This window comes from Dromaius novaehollandiae, chromosome 15, assembly GCF_036370855.1.
Source record: "Dromaius novaehollandiae isolate bDroNov1 chromosome 15, bDroNov1.hap1, whole genome shotgun sequence".
NCBI lineage: Eukaryota > Metazoa > Chordata > Aves > Casuariiformes > Dromaiidae > Dromaius > Dromaius novaehollandiae.
The window spans coordinates 1,717,421-1,737,465 of record NC_088112.1 but is presented as its reverse complement, the minus strand read 5'-3'; the positions used below and the strand labels follow the sequence as shown (position 1 = coordinate 1,737,465).

The window sequence follows — 20,045 nt, the reverse complement described above, 5'->3', positions numbered from 1 at the left end:
CTAAGCATGAGTATGTAACAATATGGAACCCCAGAGGGGAAACTTGTAGTACAGTAGCACAAAGGGCGCTCAGGAAAACACACGCAAGGAATAAAATCCTCAAGATAACCACCAAAGATGCAGGGCCACCGCCAACTAGGTCTGCTGGAGCGATAGACTCTGTAGGGAACAACTGAGGTTCTCTTCCGCTTCTCGCGGGCGGGGACTAAGAAGTGGGGAACACAAATCCAGAAGCAATAGCGAGCAAAGGCAAAGCAAACGAGGGAGAGGGAAGTCGCCCGCCTCCTTCCCGCTTTCCCTCCGCGGGGAGCTCTCCGACCGCCTCCACCCCAGAGCCTCAGACCATCAAAGACGGAGCCATCAGCGCTAATTACGGCGCATCAGCTCCCTGGCATCGTCCATTCACACCTAAGGGCGGGTAAGCTCGTTAGGGACTAACCGCGCATTCCCTATATGCAGCTAATGCCGGTTAACGATGGCGATTGCCTTCTTTTCTTTTCCACCTTTCCCTTTCCTTCCTTTCCTCTCTCTGTTCAAAACATCCCGTTCCATTCCCTTCCCGTCCCCAGTACCGTTTCCTCTTCTCGTTTCCTCTTCTTCTGTTCCTCTTCTGTCCAAAGTGCTTTCTACATGTCGACTCCACTCTCGCAAGAAGCACGGGCAGGACTCCAGGCAAAAGCTCTCAGGCCTCTTCCTTCTCCATTTCCATCAAGGCTGGGCAAAGGCCGAGGCTTCCACAACGAAGACGTTTGCATGGGAAGGATTCATGCCTCATGCTTCACCGCGAACAACACGCACAGACTCTTCCCTTTTGCTCAGCGGCTTCAGGCACTCCTTGGTTATCAAAGAGCATAACCATAGGGCAAGGAAATCATTTTACAAACAACACCTCTGGTCCTCCGTGACACAGTGGTCCACCTCCCGAGATACCACACCAGCCTAAGATATGGTCACTGTGGACAGTCTCCAAAGAGACCTGACAACTCCAGGAGCTCTTTAATCTGCAAGTCCCACTGAACATAGCCCAGCAACATTTCTCTGTGTCCCGTTTTCCACTTGCAGATGCAGGATGAAGGTCAAACAGCCTTTTCAGGCAGGCTTGTGCCTGAAAAAGGGATGTCTCCAGGCTTCACTACGGACCTCCACATGCCCCTTCCAACCTCACTTAGTGTGACGACCTCGGAGTCCACTAGGACTTCCCCTACAGAGGTCTCCCTGCACTATAGGCTGTGGATGCCACATGTTCTTACACGGCATCAAATACATCCAGCAGGGAAAGGCGACACTCCAGGACTACTTTGGTGGGAACATTCCTACGATAAAAGCACACTGTGGCATTTCAACACCAAGTACCCTCTCAAGACCAGCAAGGCCTCCAACGCCAGGCTCTTGCAGCCTGCAAAACGATCCTGAGTAAGCATCACTGAGCAACTCTGTTGACTTAGGCTCTTCTCTAGGTATCCTCGACATCCCACCCCGGGAAACGGGTTCTCACAACAAGCAGGCATTCTCCCCTTCTTGGGTTATGACACATTCCACGTCCTCCCCAACGTCGCCACGTCCCTCAGGAAAGGCTCTGCACTGCTCAGGGTCACCCTTCAAATCAGAACATGGCCAGACCTCACTCAGGGCCATTGCCACAGTGCCAGGAAATTGCTGGACACCAACCACCACCCACAGTTCTGCTTCCCAACTCCCAGGCTGACTCGGCCTTTTACAGACCCTTACCCTAACAGTGACTGTATCATAAATAAATATATATATGGACTGTATCAAATGCACAGTGTCTGGCAGATACACTCAAGCAGACCCTTCCTGGTTTCCACGAACCAGCAAATGCAGCTGGAAATGCTGCACATTAATAAACAACAATACGTGTAGAGGAGATGCCACAGCAGCTCTCCCCTTTCCCCTGCACCTCTGCTTCCTGTACCGTAGAAGACCACACTCTTGGCTCTCCATCCGTGGAAAGGACCAAGGGCTGCAGAACATAATTGGTACCTAGCCAGTCGTCGCTAAAAACAAGAATAGATTGCCTACTTTTGCATAACTTTGTGACAGTGATGACATTGAGCGATTCCATGCACTCGCCCTGGTTTTCAAACACCAAATAATAGAGCCAGGACATCCTATTACAAAGAATATCTCTGTCAGACTAGAACAGTGGTTGCAACCTCTGAAGCACTGTATGTACCGATGGCATTTTAGGATGCTAAAACACCATACATGCATGCAATGTTTCAGAGTCTCAACTCTGGCAATGACTCCCTAACTTTGGAAGTCACTCTGAACATAGCCCGAACTGCACAAATCATTGAAGAGTGAAATAACATAGGGCAGCCACAGCTCTCTAGTTATCTCCATGTGCCTCAGTGAAGTGCTCTCTATGAATTGTGTTTCCCACTTGTAGCTGCACAATAAAAGTCAAGTTCTTACTTACCTTTTCAGGTAAGCATGCATGCATAGTACAACGAAGCAAGAGTATTTCTGCTACCAGTGCAAATTAGTCCGCGTGGAATGCCTCGCATTCATTAAAGTGATCCACACACCACATAACCAAACAAAAACCCCCAAAGCTCACACCACTGCTCTGGCAAGGGACTGTTAGTCTGAAAACATCTCCCCCGGCTCCCACCACATCCACGGAGATAAAGATATCACAGCTCCTTCTCTACACAGCCATGCAAGCTTGCTGCCACCCTGACACATATGCCAGGCAGAAACATGAGTGGGATGACTTCGTACAGAAATCTTTTGCTCATTCTAGCAAAGAAACATTAGCCACGCAACATGAGGCTGAACCAAAATAAAGATACCAAATGCTAACACAAATAGGTCCGTCTGTCAAACAGGTCTTCTCTCATTACATTGTTATCCATACAGCTGTTCGAACAGTGGTCTTGGTTTATTTCCAGGTCTCCACCACATAACAAGTTCCAAGGGCAATTTTCAGGGAGAGCTGTCAATGATTTCCAAGGAAGTGTAGCTGAAGAAAAGCAGGCTTTGTCAACAGTCTCAGTTCTCTGCTTTATTGCCAGTGTTCCTATACCCACTTCCACGATAACAGGAACTAAAATGACACCTGAAAACCCAAGGCTTTCTTGCCAAGTAAACCTCAGCTCAAGAGGCTAGAAGACAGTCACCCACAAGGACGGCAAGAGACACAAACTCTGACATCAGACAGCCAACCACGTTTGGCAACGTGGCTCACACCTCACAATTACTGACGTATCTCCTGGGAAAGGAAAGCTAAGTCATGCTCCTTAGAGGGGAATGGGGAGTTTCAAGGGTTCTCCAAGTTGTCAACATAAGGCACAGATTAAAAGAATAATGCCAGTTTATTTTTAAAAATAACTGTCAGAAAGACAAAATACAATGCCTACCGTAGCAGGTTACATGGCAAGGCTACAGTCAGGAAACATGAGTGAGGTGCCTCTATAAAGGCCTTCCTTCACCAAGAACAAGTCCTCCAGCAATACATCTTGCTTCATGTGGCAATAGAGCTACACGTCTCTTACATCTCTCTTGGTTGGCGCTCTTCTGCCAGAACCACTCTGTATCACAAAGTGCATGAACTACATACTTGGAAATACGAAACCGTCCCATTATCTGTCCCAGCTACAAACTAATTGTGTAGTACTTCACGAACAAATAGATGCCATACAAGGCAGGGGGGCAGAAAACCATGAAGTACCAACAGAGGTCACCTTGCATGAATGAAAGACAGAATCAAAGAGGAGGAGGAGGAGGAGGACAGCGTTCTCCATAAGAGAGAAGACTGCAGAGCAGCATCCTGTGTGAGCATCAGCAGCCAGAAATAAAATCTTCGTTCGAATTGGCCTACATGCAAGACAGCAAAATGTATATGAATGAGGGCACGCCATACAACATGAAAGGAGGCTAAAAGAGGCACTAAGGTTAAGACTTCTGGGGACAGAGAAGAAAACAACGGATTTCCTTCCACGTTATGCAAACTGCAGGTTCAACGAAAGTCTGAATTCTGCGTGCAGTTCATCACCTCCCGAATGCGATAAAGAGAAGAGAGAACAGTGAGAGTTTCAGAGACCACCATCAAGCTGACCAAAACTTTGGAGGAACTTCTCTTTGAGGAACGATTCCCCATGTTCAAAGAGAAATGACTGAAAGGGGCACACGGCAGAGGTCTTCACAAGCAGGGGTAGATGGAGAATGACAGCGAGCAACCATATGCAGCTCTCGAAGGCACAACATCCTCAGCAACCTCCTCCAACTTCGAAGTTAGACCTGCTTTAAGCACGGGGACAGCACTGCAGACTTCCACACGTTCCTTCCATCCCAAATCATGCTCTGGATCTCTCTGTTCACTTCTAGGTCCTCGACAACAAAAAAAGGTAGCGGATCCTACAGGGAGCAGGAGCCTGCTCTCCCGTAACACCTCAGCCAGAAATAGAAAGGGAACCGCTCATGCGGAATACTTCGCAGCGTAACACTATGGAAAATGTTTACAGGAGAGATCCTAGCAAACCCCAGGCTCCAGAAGGTAGACTCTTTCTCAAAGCTCACTTCAGCTCTGAGAGCTATTGCAAGCGCAGGGAAACACACGGGACCTCGCGGCCAACAGCCAGAGATCAAGGACCTGACAAGCACCGGCCCCCCGCAGGCGCCAAGAGGCGATTCCAAAGGGCTCAGGCGAGAACCGTGAAAGTGTTTCCGGGAGACCCGCAGGTGAGAAGAGGGGGGAAAGAAAGTGCCACTGACCGTGTCCAGGAGGGCGGGCGGATCCTGCGGCGTCTCCTTCGCCGCGGCGCCGGCGGGCGGCGGGAAGTTGGGGCTGAAAACCATGAGGTCGCTCTTGCCCGCGCCGTCCGCCACGCACAGGCTCCGGCTCTGGCGCTGCGAGTACGACCAGCTGCCCACTTCGCTGGCGCACACCAGCGTCGCCGGCCCGGGCCCCGACAGCACGGCCGCCCGCGGCGCCCACCGCGACGCCCCGTACAGCACCACCGCCAGCAGGAACAGGCTCGACACCGCGCAGATGGCCACCACCAGCCACACGTTCGTCGTCGCCGCCGCCGCCGCCGCGCCGCCCTCGGCGCCCGCCGCCGGCCGCAGCCCCGACAGCGACGAGCCCGCGCCCGCCGCCGCCGCCGCCAGCGCCGCCTCGGCGCCCTCGCCCAGCGACACGCTCAGCGTGGCCGTGGCCGAGCGCGCCGGCTCGCCGTGGTCCCGCACCACGATGACCAGCGTCTGCCGCGGGCCGTCCGCCTCCTCCAGCGCCCGCGCCGTGCTCACCTCGCCGCTGTACAGCCCCACGCGGAACGCGCCCTTGCCCCGCGGCTCCCGCAGCTCGTAGCGCAGCCACGCGTTGTAGCCCGAGTCCGCGTCCACCGCGCGGATCTTCGCCACCACCTGCCCCGCCGGCGACCCCCACGCCGCCCACGCCCACAGCAACGACCCCGACGACGACGGCCCCGACGACGACGACGACGGCGACGACGACGCGCCGCCAGCCCAGGGCCCCGCGCCGCCGCCCGCGGGCGGCAGCAGCGCCGGCGCGTTGTCGTTCTCGTCCACGACGAAGAGCTGCACCGTGGCGTTGCCGCACAGCGCCGGCTGCCCCGCGTCCACCGCGCGCACCTCGAACTGCAGCACCTGCAGCTCCTCGTAGTCGAAGGGCTGCAGCGCCCACAGCCGACCGCTCTCCGCGTCCACCGACACGTAGCTCGACGCCGACCGCGCCCCCGCGCCCGCGCCGCCCTCCGCCACCGAGTAGCTCACGCGCCCGTTGCCCGCCTCGTCGGGGTCCCGCGCCCACAGCCGCGCCAGCTCCGCGCCCGCCGCGTTGTTCTCCCGCGCCAGCACCGTGTACACGGCCTGCGCGAACGCCGGCGCGTTGTCGTTCACGTCCGACACCGGCACCCGCAGCCCGCGGCTGGCGCGCAGCGGCGGCGCCCCGCCGTCCTCCGCCCGCACCTCCACCTCGTACTCCGCCACCCGCTCCCGGTCCAGCGCCTCCCGCAGCACCAGCGAGTACGAGCCCTCGAACGTCGCCACCAGCCCGAACGGCGCCGCCGGCCACACCGCGCACCGCACCCGGCCGTTCGCCCCCGAGTCCCGGTCCGACACGCTCAGCAGCGCCACCACCGTCCCCACCGCCGCGTCCTCCGGCACCGGCACCGACAGCGACGTCACCCACACCTCCGGCGCGTTGTCGTTCACGTCCAGCACCTTCAGCTCCACGCTGCAGTGACCCGATAACGGAGGCGTACCCCTGTCTTTCGCTTCGATCTCCAGGTCATAGGACTCAACGTCCTCAAAGTCCAGTTTTCCTACAGTACTTAGTTCCCCTGATTTTGGATCAATTCTGAACACATCCTTCCACGACGCGGCCGTGGTGTCGCTGAAGGCGTAAGATATTTCCTGGTTAATTCCCTCGTCCTTGTCTGTCGCTGTAAGCTGCAGAATCAACGTTGCCGGGGCCGAATTCTCGGGTAACTGCACTTTATAGACCGACTGGTTGAACTCGGGCGCGTTGTCGTTCACATCCAGCACCGAGATCACCAGCTCCATCGTGCCCGACAGCGACGGTCTGCCGCCGTCACTCGCCGTCAGCACCAACCGGTGCACCGCCATCGCCTCCCGGTCCAGCGCCTTCGTTAGTACGAGCGCTATGGATGTTTTCTTCTCGTCTTTGGATTTCAATTCTAGAGCGAAATGCTCGCTCGGGCTGAGTTTGTAGGAGAGCTGCGCGTTGGCTCCGATGTCTGCGTCCGACGCGCCCTCCAGCGGGAAGCGCGAGCCCGGCAGCGTTAAGGACTCGGCGACACTGAGGTTCTTGCGGGCGGCGGGGAAGAGCGGGGCATTGTCGTTGATGTCGGTGACCTCCAGCTCCACGTGAAAGACGCGCAGCGGCCGGTCCACCAGCACCTCCAGGCGCAGGGCGCACGGCGCGCTCTTGCCGCACAGCTCCTCGCGGTCGAGCCGCGAGCTCAGCACCAGCGCCCCGCTCGCCCCGCTCACCTCCACGCTCGCCCGCCGGCCCTTCGCCACCAGCCGCAGCCGACGCGCCTCCAGCTCGCCCGCCTCCAGCCCCAGGTCCTGCGCCAGACGACCCACCACCGTGCCGGCCTTGGCTTCCTCCGGCACCGAGTAGCGCACCTGGCCGCCGCCCAGCGCCCAGGCCGCCTGCAGCACCAGCACCCGCAGCGCCGCCGGCACGCACACGCCCATGGCCAGCGCCGGCACCCGCACGGGCCCCGCACGGCTCCCCGGCACCGCCGCCGCTCGCCGCCGCTGCCCGGCACCGCCGCCCGCGCCCGGCCGCTCCCCCCGCGCTCACAGCCGGGCTCTCCGCCGCACCGGGGCGGAGCCGCCGCGCCGCGCCGCCGCCGTTCCTGAGCCTGCAGCGACACCGTGTGCCCCGCCGCCTCACACGCGCCGCCAAAGCCGCCAAAGCCGCCTTCCTGCCGCCGCCCGCCCGCCGCGACACGCCCCGACACCCGCCGCCTCTCCCGCCGCCCCGCAGCTCCCCGGCCGCGGCCGGGCACCGCAGCTCCGGCTCCCCTCTCGGCTCACGCGTGGCGCCTTTCTCTGCCCGCCGCTTCACGCGCCTTCCCAGGCACGGAAGCGCCACCACCCCTCGCCGACCTCTTCCGGGCGGAGACACCCTCCCGCGGAGCCAGGCTGCTTTCACCGCAAGCTTCGCCTCCCGCCCCGCCCTTCGTGCTCTTGCTCCTTCCGTAGGCACAGCAGTGGCTTGTAGCACCCGCACAGTCGAAGCAGAGCCAGCAGCGTAGCGAAAATGCTTTTTCTTGCCTGCAGCCCAGCGAGGAGCACTCGAAAGTGCTGTAACCGACGTCAGTGCGCCAGCACTCTGTGACCCAGTAACACTGCTCATGTCATAGGCAGCGACAATCTAGCCACGGTTTGGACCGCAGCTAAGGAGTGGGAGGTGTTCAAAACGCAGCCCCAAAGCAGCACACGGAGAGCTGCGGTAGCTGCACGAACGGCGTGCAGGAAAACATAGGCAAGCGGCAGAATCTGCAGCAGGACAACAAAGGATGCAGAGGGAAGAGGAACGCGGCCTGCTGGCACCGGAACAACGTCCTGCTCCTAAACATCATCACTGACTACGGGGCATCAGCTCCCTGGAACGGCACACTCGCCCCTAATGAAGGGTAAGCTCGTTAGGGACTAACGGTATTCAGGAGACAGCCATCATGTTCGTACACGTTGGTGAATTCTTTTCTTTCCCTTCCCTCTCCTGCCTTGCCCTCCCCTTCCGACTCCTTCCCTTCTATCCTCTTCCTTTCCCACCCCACCCCGTCCCTTCTCTTCTTCCCTCCCTTTCTCTTCTCCTTTCTCTCTTCCCTTTTCCAAAGCGTTTTCTGAAGGTCTAACTCTTTCCCATCAGGCCTTGCACGAGGTCCCTGAGTACCGACGAACCTCAAGGACTCTCGGGAACTGCTTTTCCGGGGAACTCTCTCTCTCTCTCCCTCTCTTCATGTGCCAGCAGACGCAGAGCCACTGCACCACGGAGCACACCTGGGAAAGTCTCTAATGAGAGGACCCTGCCCCAGCCTCTGTCCCCCTTGACTTGTCCTCACTTCTCTTTGCTCAGCAGGTGTGACAAGTCTCCTGGCTACTTGTAGGCCGGACAGAGCAGGCACTCTGCTCCTGCACCTCTGCTCCCTTTTGGCAAACACCGAGGCGTGCACAACAACCAGAGTCACATGGGAGTCATTTCTGAATGATCACTGCTAACAGCAGGCACAGGTTCTTCCCTCTTGAAAGGCTGGGTTTGAGATGCAGATGTGGCTCAGCAGTTTTGTGCACTCCCCTTTGTCATGAGAAAGCATATCATAGAGCAAGGAAATCCTATAACAAAGATCACCTCTACTAGGCCATAACAGAATGGTCCACCCTTGGAAATACAATACCAGCCTGAGGCACCGTCAGTGCAGACAGACTACAGAGAGTCCTAACAAGTCAAGGAACTCTTTACCTCAGGAAGAAAAGCTAGATGTACATTAGGAGGCAAATGCTCACAGAAGGCTGAAAAAACATAGGGGAAACCCAGCTCGTTGGTGGTCTTCCTCTCCCCCAGCCAAGACATTTCTCTGTGCCTCGTTTTCCACTTGCAGCTGCACGGTGCATGGCCAGCTCCTGCTTATCTTTCCAGACAGGCATGCACTCACAGAGCAACAGAGCCAGGAGTTCAGTCCCCACGGGAATTAGTCCCCACACGTTGCCTCACTCCCATCAACGTCATCCACCTGTCACAGTAACCAAAGAGAAGACAGGAAGGTTACCCTATCGCATGTTCACTCAGAACATCCCCACACAGGAAGGGAAAACTGCAATGACAGCTGACAGCTCCAGGAGGTGGGGCTGAAAAACCAAGCAAGTTCTGTCAAAGCTCTGACATCACTGCATTAATATACTGCAGGCTCCTATATCTGCTTCCATGAGAAGGGAAGCAGCAGAAAGGAGCACTGAAAACTAAGGGCACTCTCACACACCTCCTAAATCGGGCTGGTGTCAGGGGAAGGGGCTGGTTCTGGTGAGGGAAAATGGAGTCCCAGCTGGTACCACATGCACGCCATCAGTCACCACTAACTTATCACACCGTATTTTTCTGTACTCCCAGAAAACAAGCAAGGCCTGCCACGACGGAATTCAGGGGACTGGCACAGTCAGGAACCATGTGTGATGTCTCCCGGAGGAGGAGAGAAGAGGGAAGTCCCAGCAGTCCCCTTGCATCCCATCTCTTTCAGAGGAGAATCAAAGAGGAGGAGGACAGTGCTTTCAACAGCAAATAAGGTTTCACACCAACATGGCCTGGGGGCAGCAGCAGCAGCCCATCCATTACTGTGGGCCTAACGGTAACACAGCAAAATGTGTACAAACGAGGACGCTACACACAAGATGCAAGGAAGCTAAAAGGGGCACTTGGAGGCCTTATCGGAGCTACAGAAGTGTCAGGAAGATGAACGCTGCCCACAGGAGCAAGACAGGAAGGTCCTCACAGGAGCCTGGCAGAGGGTTCTGGGCAGGGCCTGTGCCATGTAACATCCCCACAGGGGATCCCAAAAAGGGGTTGCAAGTGGTGTGACAAAGTCTACACAGGAGGCTATCCACCCACTGAAGGGAGTCAAGTCACAGGCCTGCTGCAAAGAACTGCACAAGCACTTTAGCATAGTACCAGTGGATGGGCTGGGAAAAAGGCAGACAACATTCAGTGCAGCAAAATGTGAAGAGAAGCACACGAGGAAAAGCAACATGAAGTTTACATAGGAATCTATGGGCTCTCAGCTACACGGTTATCATTCTGAAATGAGATCTGGGTGATGTCAGGCATCTCCATGCATACGTCACCTTAGGCTTCAGTGGCCACCAAAACGCTACAAATTCCAAGAATATTGCAGGAAAAAGAGAAAGAAAGGACTTCTTTCCACCTTATCTGAATGCAAGGTTCACCAAAAGCCTGAATGCTGAGGACACTTCTCTTCCCTAGGTAAAAAATTGCAGGGAGAAGAACTCAGAGAGGTTCATTTAAGGCTGCCAGCACGATCAGAGTCTGGAACAGCTTCTGTTAGAGCAGCAGCTCTTCACGCTCAACAAGAGAGGACTGCAGGGCTGCCTGGCAGATCTCTGCAAAAACAGGGCTACAGTGTGCAACAGTGAGGCCAAGGAGAAGGGACTGAGGATAAACAGAAGCAAAACCCTGAGGTGAGAGTGGTTAGGCACCTCAACAGGGGCCCAGAGAGGCTGCCGAATTGCCATCCTTGGAGATATTTGGAATTGACTGCACAAGGCCCTGAGTTCAGCCCCACCTCACTTCAAAGCAGGCCCTGCTCTCAGCACGGGGTTGCACTAGGGACTTCCACAGGCCCCTTCCAACCTCCCTTAGTGCGACAACCTCCGAGTCCACTAGGACTTCCGCTACAAGAAGGAGGGGGAGCCCAGAGAAAGCTGCAGGTACAAGCTCCAAACAATCCCAAGGGACTAACATTCACACAAAGCGGAGCTATGCATGCCGGACACCCTGATACGGTTTCAAACAGACCCAGGAGGGGAAGGGGACACTCCAGGACTACCTCAATGGGCACATTCATACGATAAAAGGACACTTTTAGCCCCTTCTGTGAAAAGGGCTGCAGAAGGGAAAGCTGGGAACTGATGACACTCTCTCGAAGTCAAACGCACCTCAAGACAGGAGGAAAGAAGTGCCCACGCTGACAGCAAGTGGCTCCAGTTCAGAAATCTCACAGACATCAAAAGTAAACAGTCTGCATCTTGCACACAGTTACTGAGATACCTCTTCAGTCAGACTGGCGACAGGGAAAGGGGGTGTTTCTCAGGGGGGGAATATGGTGTCCCAGCTGCTGCCCACAGGCTCACCATCAGGCACCAAGACGTTAACACAGCATGTTTATCGGTACTCCCAGAAAACAAGCAAGGCCGACCACCACGGGCGACATGGAAGGGGCACAGTCAGCAAGCGGGAGTGACCAGCTTCCACCAGGGTTCCTGGTGACTGAATGCACGTCCTCGACCAATGCACCTTGGCTAACAGAGCAACATACTTTCCCGTGTCTTACACCTACCTTGGCATTTGCTCTTCTGCCTGTACCCTTTGAAGCACCAAGTATGTTAACAACGTCCTTCAATCGAGGCTTTCTCAACGACGAACTTCACCTCCCGAGACATGGGTCAAGCTGTTGCTCCTTCTGTAGGGCTGTTGCTCCTTCTGTAGGCAGGACAGGGCCTTTTCCACCTGCCCCGCAGAGTCGAAGGAACGCAGCATGCAATTACTTCTGCTTTGCCTTGAACCCGGACAGAGGCGCTCGAAAACAGTACATCCCGAGACACTGCGTCAGCATCCTCTAACACTGACTCGGAGCTGAGTAGGACCGCCAGCTCCAGTACATCTACACTTTGTAACACAGCTAAGCATGAGTATGTAACAATATGGAACCCCAGAGGGGAAACTTGTAGTACAGTAGCACAAAGGGCGCTCAGGAAAACACACGCAAGGAATAAAATCCTCAAGATAGCCACCAAAGATGCAGGGCCACCGCCAACTAAGTCTGCTGGAGCGATAGACTCTGTAGGGAACAACTGAGGTTCTCTTCCGCTTCTCGCGGGCGGGGACTAAGAAGTGGGGAACACAAATCCAGAAGCAATAGCGAGCAAAGGCAAAGCAAACGAGGGAGAGGGAAGTCGCTCGCCTCCTTCCCGCTTTCCCTCCGCGGGGAGCTCTCCGACCGCCTCCACCCCAGAGCCTCAGACCATCAAAGACGGAGCCATCAGCGCTAATTACGGCGCATCAGCTCCCTGGCATTGTCCATTCACACCTAAGGGCGGGTAAGCTCGTTAGGGACTAACCGCGCATTCCCTATATGCAGCTAATGCCGGTTAACGATGGCGATCGCCTTCTTTTCTTTTCCACCTTTCCCTTTCCTTCCTTTCCTCTCTCTGTTCAAAACATCCCGTTCCATTCCCTTCCCGTCCCCAACACTCTCTTCTCGTTTTCGCTTCTTCTGTTCCTCTTCTGTCCAAAGTGCTTTCTACATGTCGACTCCACTCTCGCAAGAAGCACGGGCAGGACTCCAGGGAAAGGCTCTCAGGCCTCTTCCTTCTCCATTTCCATCAAGGCTGGGCAAAGGCCGAGGCTTCCACAACGAAGACGTTTGCATGGGAAGGATTCATGCCTCATGCTTCACCGCGAACAACACGCACAGACTCTTCCCTTTTGCTCAGCGGTTTCTGGCACTCTCCTTGGTTATCAAAGAGCATAACCATAGAGGAAGGAAACAAACAACACCTCTGTTACTCCGTGACATAGTGGTCCACCTCCCGAGATACCACACCAGCCTAAGATATGGTCAGTGTGGACAGTCTCCAAAGAGATCTGACAACTCCAGGAGCTCTCTAATTTGCAAGTCACACCGAACACAGCTCAGCAAGAAGATGCTCAGAGAAGGGTGAAATAAGATAGGGAAGGCACGGCTCTACAGTGGTCTTTCCTGCCCCCAAGGAAGACGTTTTCCTCTGCTCCGTTTTCCACTTGCAGATGCAGGATGAAGGTCAAACAGCCTTTTCAGGCAGCCTCGTGCCTGAAAAAGGGATGTCTCCAGGCCTCACTACGGACCTCCACATGCCCCTTCCAACCTCACTTAGTGTGACGACCTCGGAGTCCACTAGGACTTCCCCTACAGGGGTCTCCCTGCACTATACGCTGTGGATGCCACACGTTCTTACACGGCGTTAAACACACCCAGCAGGGAAAGGCGACACTCCAGGACTACTTTGGCGGGAACATTCCTACGATAAAAGCACACTGTGGCATTTCAACACCAAGTACCCTCTCAAGACCAGCAAGGCCTCCAACGCCAGGCTCTTGCAGCCTGCAAAACAATCCTGGGCAAGCATCACTGAGCAACTCTGCTGACTTAGGCTCTTCTCTAGGTATCCTCGACATCGCACCCCGGGAAACGGGTTCCCACAACAAGCAGGCATTCTCCCCTTCTTGGGTTATGACACATTCCACGTCCTCCCCAACGTCGCCACGTCCCTCAGGAAAGGCTCTGCACTGCTCAGGGTCACCCTTCAAATCAGAACATGGCCAGAACTCACTCGGGGCCATTGCCGCAGTGCCAGGAAATTGCTGGACACCACCACCCACAGTTCTGCTTCCCAGTCCCAGGCTGACTCGGCCTTCTGCAGACCCCTACCCTAACAGTGACTCTGTCATAAAAAAAGCATGGACTGTGTCAAATGCACAGTGTCTGGCAGATTCTCTCAACCAGACGCTTCCTGGTTTTCCACGAACCAGCAAATGCAGCTGGAAATGCTGCACATCAATAAGCAACAATATGTGTAGAGGAAATCCCATGGCACCTCTAACTGCAAGCGGCACTAATTTCATTCTATGAAAGCATTCATGCATAGTACAACGAAGCAAGACTATTTCTATCACCAGTGCAAATTAGTCCGCGTGGAATGCCTCGCATTCATTAAAGTGATCCACACACCACATAACCAAACAAATACCCCCCAAAGGTTACACCACTGCTCTGGCAAGGGACTGTTAGTCTGAAAACATCTCCCCTGGCTCCCACCACATCCACGGAGATAAAGATATCACAGCTCCTTCTCTACACAGCCATGCAAGCTTGCTGCCACCCTGACACACATGCCAGGCAGAAACATGAGTGGGATGACTTCGTACAGAAATCGTTTGCTCGTTCTGGCAAAGGAACATTAGCCACACAACATAAGGCTGAACCAAAATAAGGATACCAAATGCTAACACAAATAGGTCTGTCTGTCAAACAGGTCGTCTCTCATTACATCGTTATCCATACAGCTGTTCGAACAGTGGTCTTGGTTTATTTCCAGGTCTCCACCACATAACAAGTTCCAAGGGCAATTTTCAGGGAGAGCTGTCAATGATTTCCAAGGAAGTGCAGCTGAAGAAAAGCAGGCTTTGTCAACAGTCTCAGTTCTCTGCTTTATTGCCAGTGTTCCTATACCCACTTCCATGACGATAGGAACCAAAACGACACCTGAAAACTCAAGACTTTTTCGCCAGGTAAACCTCAGCTCAAGAGGCTAGAAGACAGTCACCCACAAGGACGGCAAGAGACACAAACTCTGACATCAGACAGCCAACCATGTTTGGCAACGTGGCTCTCACCTCACAATTACTGACGTATCTCCTGGGAAAGGAAAGCTAAGTCATGCTCCTTAGAGGGGAATGGGGAGTTTCAAGGGTTCTCCAAGTTGTCAACATAAGGCACAGATTAAAAGAATAATGCCAGTTTATTTTTAAAAATAACTCTCAGAAAGACAAAATACAATGCCTACCATAGCAGGTTACATGGCAAGGCTACAGTCAGGAAACATGAGTGAGGTGCCTCTATAAAGGCATTCCTTCACCAAGAACAAGTCCTCCAGCAGTGCATCTTGCTTCATGTGGCAATAGAGCTACACATCTCTTACATCTCTCTTGGTTGGCGCTCTTCTGCCAGAACCACTCTGTATCACGAAGTGCATGAACTACATACTTGGAAATACGAAACCGTCCCATTATCTGTCCCAGCTACAAACTAATTGTGTAGTACTTCACGAACAAATAGATGCCATACAAGGCAGGGGGGCAGAAAACCATGAAGTACCAACAGAGGTCACCTTGCATGAATGAAAGAGAGAATCAAAGAGGAGGAGGAGGAGGAGGACAGCGTTCTCCATAAGAGAGAAGACTGCAGAGCAGCATCCTGTGGGAGCATCAGCAGCCAGAAATAAAATCTTCGTTCGAATTGGCCTACATGCAAGACAGGAAAATGTATATGAATGAGGGCACACCATACAACATGAAAGGAGGCTAAAAGAGGCACTAAGGTTAAGACTTCTGGGGACAGAGAAGAAAACAACGGATTTCCTTCCACGTTATGCAAACTCCAGGTTCAGCGAGAGTCTGAATTCTGCGTGCAGTTCATCACCTCCCGAATGCAATAAAGAGAAGAGAGAACAGTGAGAGTTTCAGAGACCACCATCAAGCTGACCAAAACTTTGGAGGAACTTCTCTTTGAGGAACGATTCCCCATGTTCAAAGAGAAATGACTGAAAGGGGCACACGGCAGAGGTCTTCACAAGCAGGGGTAGATGGAGAATGACAGCGAGCAACCATATGCAGCTCTCGAAGGCACAACATCCTCAGCAACCTCCTCCAACTTCGAAGTTAGACCTGCTTTAAGCACGGGGACAGCACTGCAGACTTCCACACGTTCCTTCCATCCCAAATCATGCTCTGGATCTCTCTGTTCACTTCTAGGTCCTCGACAACAAAAAAAGGTAGCGGATCCTACAGGGAGCAGGAGCCTGCTCTCCCGTAACACCTCAGCCAGAAATAGAAAGGGAACCGCTCATGCGGAATACTTCGCAGCGTAACACTATGGAAAATGTTTACAGGAGAGATCCTAGCAAACCCCAGGCTCCAGAAGGTAGACTCTTTCTCAAAGCTCACTTCAGCTCTGAGAGCTATTGCAAGCGCAGGGAAACACACGGGACCTCGCGGCCAACAGCCAGAGATCAAGGACCTGACAAGCACCGGCCCCCCGCAGGCGCCAAGAGGCGATTCCAAAGGGCTCAGGCGAGAACCGTGAAAGTGTTTCCGGGAGACCCGCAGGTGAGAAGAGGGGGGAAAGAAAGTGCCACTGACCGTGTCCAGGAGGGCGGGCGGATCCTGCGGCGTCTCCTTCGCCGCGGCGCCGGCGGGCGGCGGGAAGTTGGGGCTGAAAACCATGAGGTCGCTCTTGCCCGCGCCGTCCGCCACGCACAGGCTCCGGCTCTGGCGCTGCGAGTACGACCAGCTGCCCACTTCGCTGGCGCACACCAGCGTCGCCGGCCCGGGCCCCGACAGCACGGCCGCCCGCGGCGCCCACCGCGACGCCCCGTACAGCACCACCGCCAGCAGGAACAGGCTCGACACCGCGCAGATGGCCACCACCAGCCACACGTTCGTCGTCGTCGTCGTCGCCGCCGCCGCCGCCGCGCCGCCCTCGGCGCCCGCCGCCGGCCGCAGCCCCGACAGCGACGAGCCCGCGCCCGCCGCCGCCGCCAGCGCCGCCTCGGCGCCCTCGCCCAGCGACACGCTCAGCGTGGCCGTGGCCGAGCGCGCCGGCTCGCCGTGGTCCCGCACCACGATGACCAGCGTCTGCCGCGGGCCGTCCGCCTCCTCCAGCGCCCGCGCCGTGCTCACCTCGCCGCTGTACAGCCCCACGCGGAACGCGCCCTTGCCCCGCGGCTCCCGCAGCTCGTAGCGCAGCCACGCGTTGTAGCCCGAGTCCGCGTCCACCGCGCGGATCTTCGCCACCACCTGCCCCGCCGGCGACCCCCACGCCGCCCACGCCCACAGCGACGACCCCGACGACGACGGCCCCGACGACGACGACGACGACGACGCGCCGCCAGCCCAGGGCCCCGCGCCGCCGCCCGCGGGCGGCAGCAGCGCCGGCGCGTTGTCGTTCTCGTCCACGACGAAGAGCTGCACCGTGGCGTTGCCGCACAGCGCCGGCTGCCCCGCGTCCACCGCGCGCACCTCGAACTGCAGCACCTGCAGCTCCTCGTAGTCGAAGGGCTGCAGCGCCCACAGCCGACCGCTCTCCGCGTCCACCGACACGTAGCTCGACGCCGACCGCGCCCCCGCGCCCGCGCCGCCCTCCGCCACCGAGTAGCTCACGCGCCCGTTGCCCGCCTCGTCGGGGTCCCGCGCCCACAGCCGCGCCAGCTCCGCGCCCGCCGCGTTGTTCTCCCGCGCCAGCACCGTGTACACGGCCTGCGCGAACGCCGGCGCGTTGTCGTTCACGTCCGACACCGGCACCCGCAGCCCGCGGCTGGCGCGCAGCGGCGGCGCCCCGCCGTCCTCCGCCCGCACCTCCACCTCGTACTCCGCCACCCGCTCCCGGTCCAGCGCCTCCCGCAGCACCAGCGAGTACGAGCCCTCGAACGTCGCCACCAGCCCGAACGGCGCCGCCGGCCACACCGCGCACCGCACCCGGCCGTTCGCCCCCGAGTCCCGGTCCGACACGCTCAGCAGCGCCACCACCGTCCCCACCGCCGCGTCCTCCGGCACCGGCACCGACAGCGACGTCACCCACACCTCCGGCGCGTTGTCGTTCACGTCCAGCACCTTCAGCTCCACGCTGCAGTGACCCGATAACGGAGGCGTACCCTTATCTCTCGCCTCTATGCGGAAGTCAACTACGCTCACTTCTTCAAAATCCAGCGGGGCCGTCAGTCTGATCTCCCCGGTGTTGGGATTCACGGTAACGAGATCTTTTCCGAGCAGTGGAAAGAAGTGTGTGGCTTTGTAGGTCATTTCACTGTTCGTTCCCTCATCCCGATCCGTGGCGCTCACGCGCACCACCAGCGTCCCCTCTGCAGCGCTCTCCGCCAGCTGCACTTTATAGACCGACTGGTTGAACTCGGGCGCGTTGTCGTTCACATCCAGCACCGAGATCACCAGCTCCATCGTGCCCGACAGCGACGGTCTGCCGCCGTCACTCGCCGTCAGCACCAACCGGTGCACCGCCATCGCCTCCCGGTCCAGCGCCTTCGTTAATACGAGTTCAGGTAGGTTATTTCGGTCATTCACTTTTTGTAAATCCAGTCTGAAATGTTCGCTCGGGCTGAGTTTGTAGGAGAGCTGCGCGTTGGCTCCGATGTCTGCGTCCGACGCGCCCTCCAGCGGGAAGCGCGAGCCGGGAGGGAAACTCTCCGATATGCTGAGGTTCTTGCGGGCGGCGGGGAAGAGCGGGGCATTGTCGTTGATGTCGGTGACCTCCAGCTCCACGTGAAAGACGCGCAGCGGCCGGTCCACCAGCACCTCCAGGCGCAGGGCGCACGGCGCGCTCTTGCCGCACAGCTCCTCGCGGTCGAGCCGCGAGCTCAGCACCAGCGCCCCGCTCGCCCCGCTCACCTCCACGCTCGCCCGCCGGCCCTTCGCCACCAGCCGCAGCCGACGCGCCTCCAGCTCGCCCGCCTCCAGCCCCAGGTCCTGCGCCAGACGACCCACCACCGTGCCGGCCTTGGCTTCCTCCGGCACCGAGTAGCGCACCTGGCCGCCGCCCAGCGCCCAGGCCGCCTGCAGCACCAGCACCCGCAGCGCCGCCGGCACGCACACGCCCATGGCCAGCGCCGGCACCCGCACGGGCCCCGCACGGCTCCCCGGCACCGCCGCCGCTCGCCGCCGCTGCCCGGCACCGCCGCCCGCGCCCGGCCGCTCCCCCCGCGCTCACAGCCGGGCTCTCCGCCGCACCGGGGCGGAGCCGCCGCGCCGCGCCGCCGCCGTTCCTGAGCCTGCAGCGACACCGTGTGCCCCGCCGCCTCACACGCGCCGCCAAAGCCGCCAAAGCCGCCTTCCTGCCGCCGCCCGCCCGCCGCGACACGCCCCGACACCCGCCGCCTCTCCCGCCGCCCCGCAGCTCCCCGGCCGCGGCCGGGCACCGCAGCTCCGGCTCCCCTCTCGGCTCACGCGTGGCGCCTTTCTCTGCCCGCCGCTTCACGCGCCTTCCCAGGCACGGAAGCGCCACCACCCCTCGCCGACCTCTTCCGGGCGGAGACACCCTCCCGCGGAGCCAGGCTGCTTTCACCGCAAGCTTCGCCTCCCGCCCCGCCCTTCGTGCTCTTGCTCCTTCCGTAGGCACAGCAGTGGCTTGTAGCACCCGCACAGTCGAAGCAGAGCCAGCAGCGTAGCGAAAATGCTTTTTCTTGCCTGCAGCCCAGCGAGGAGCACTCGAAAGTGCTGTAACCGACGTCAGTGCGCCAGCACTCTGTGACCCGGTAACACTGCTCATGTCATAGGCAGCGACAATCTAGCCACGGTTTGGACCGCAGCTAAGGAGTGGGAGGTGTTCAAAACGCAGCCCCAAAGCAGCACACGGAGAGCTGCGGTAGCTGCACGAACGGCGTGCAGGAAAACATAGGCAAGCGGCAGAATCTGCAGCAGGACAACAAAGGATGCAGAGGGAAGAGGAACGCGGCCTGCTGGCACCGGAACAACGTCCTGCTCCTAAACATCATCACTGACTACGGGGCATCAGCTCCCTGGAACGGCACACTCGCCCCTAATGAAGGGTAAGCTCGTTAGGGACTAACGGTATTCAGGAGACAGCCATCATGTTCGTACACGTTGGTGAATTCTTTTCTTTCCCTTCCCTCTCCTGCCTTGCCCTCCCCTTCCGACTCCTTCCCTTCTATCCTCTTCCTTTCCCACCCCACCCCGTCCCTTCTCTTCTTCCCTCCCTTTCTCTTCTCCTTTCTCTCTTCCCTTTTCCAAAGCGTTTTCTGAAGGTCTAACTCTTTCCCATCAGGCCTTGCACGAGGTCCCTGAGTACCGACGAACCTCAAGGACTCTCGGGAACTGCTTTTCCGGGGAACTCTCTCTCTCTCTCCCTCTCTTCATGTGCCAGCAGACGCAGAGCCACTGCACCACGGAGCACACCTGGGAAAGTCTCTAATGAGAGGACCCTGCCCCAGCCTCTGTCCCCCTTGACTTG

The 20,045-nt window shown here is 57.4% G+C and overlaps 2 protein-coding genes across 2 annotated transcripts; both read right to left on the bottom strand.

Annotated features, from left to right (window-relative positions):
• Positions 1 to 3,803: 3,803 nt before the first annotated feature.
• On the bottom strand, positions 3,804 to 7,449 carry LOC135329992 (protocadherin alpha-2-like). Its single transcript, XM_064520752.1, has one exon. It carries the CDS (start codon positions 7,207 to 7,209, stop codon positions 4,381 to 4,383), a length of 2,829 nt encoding a protein of 942 aa, XP_064376822.1. The 5' UTR covers positions 7,210 to 7,449; the 3' UTR covers positions 3,804 to 4,380.
• Positions 7,450 to 13,935: 6,486 nt separating this feature from the next.
• On the bottom strand, positions 13,936 to 18,916 carry LOC112986280 (protocadherin alpha-8-like). Its single transcript, XM_026105477.2, has one exon. The coding sequence runs from the start codon at positions 18,674 to 18,676 to the stop codon at positions 15,851 to 15,853; it is 2,826 nt and encodes a 941-aa protein (XP_025961262.2). The 5' UTR covers positions 18,677 to 18,916; the 3' UTR covers positions 13,936 to 15,850.
• Positions 18,917 to 20,045: the final 1,129 nt, after the last annotated feature.

Coding starts and splice junctions, on each gene's coding strand:
- LOC112986280 (XM_026105477.2), bottom strand. CDS start 18,676: ATGGGCGTGTGCGTGCCGGCGGCGCTGCGGGTGCTGGTGCTGCAGGCG.
- LOC135329992 (XM_064520752.1), bottom strand. CDS start 7,209: ATGGGCGTGTGCGTGCCGGCGGCGCTGCGGGTGCTGGTGCTGCAGGCG.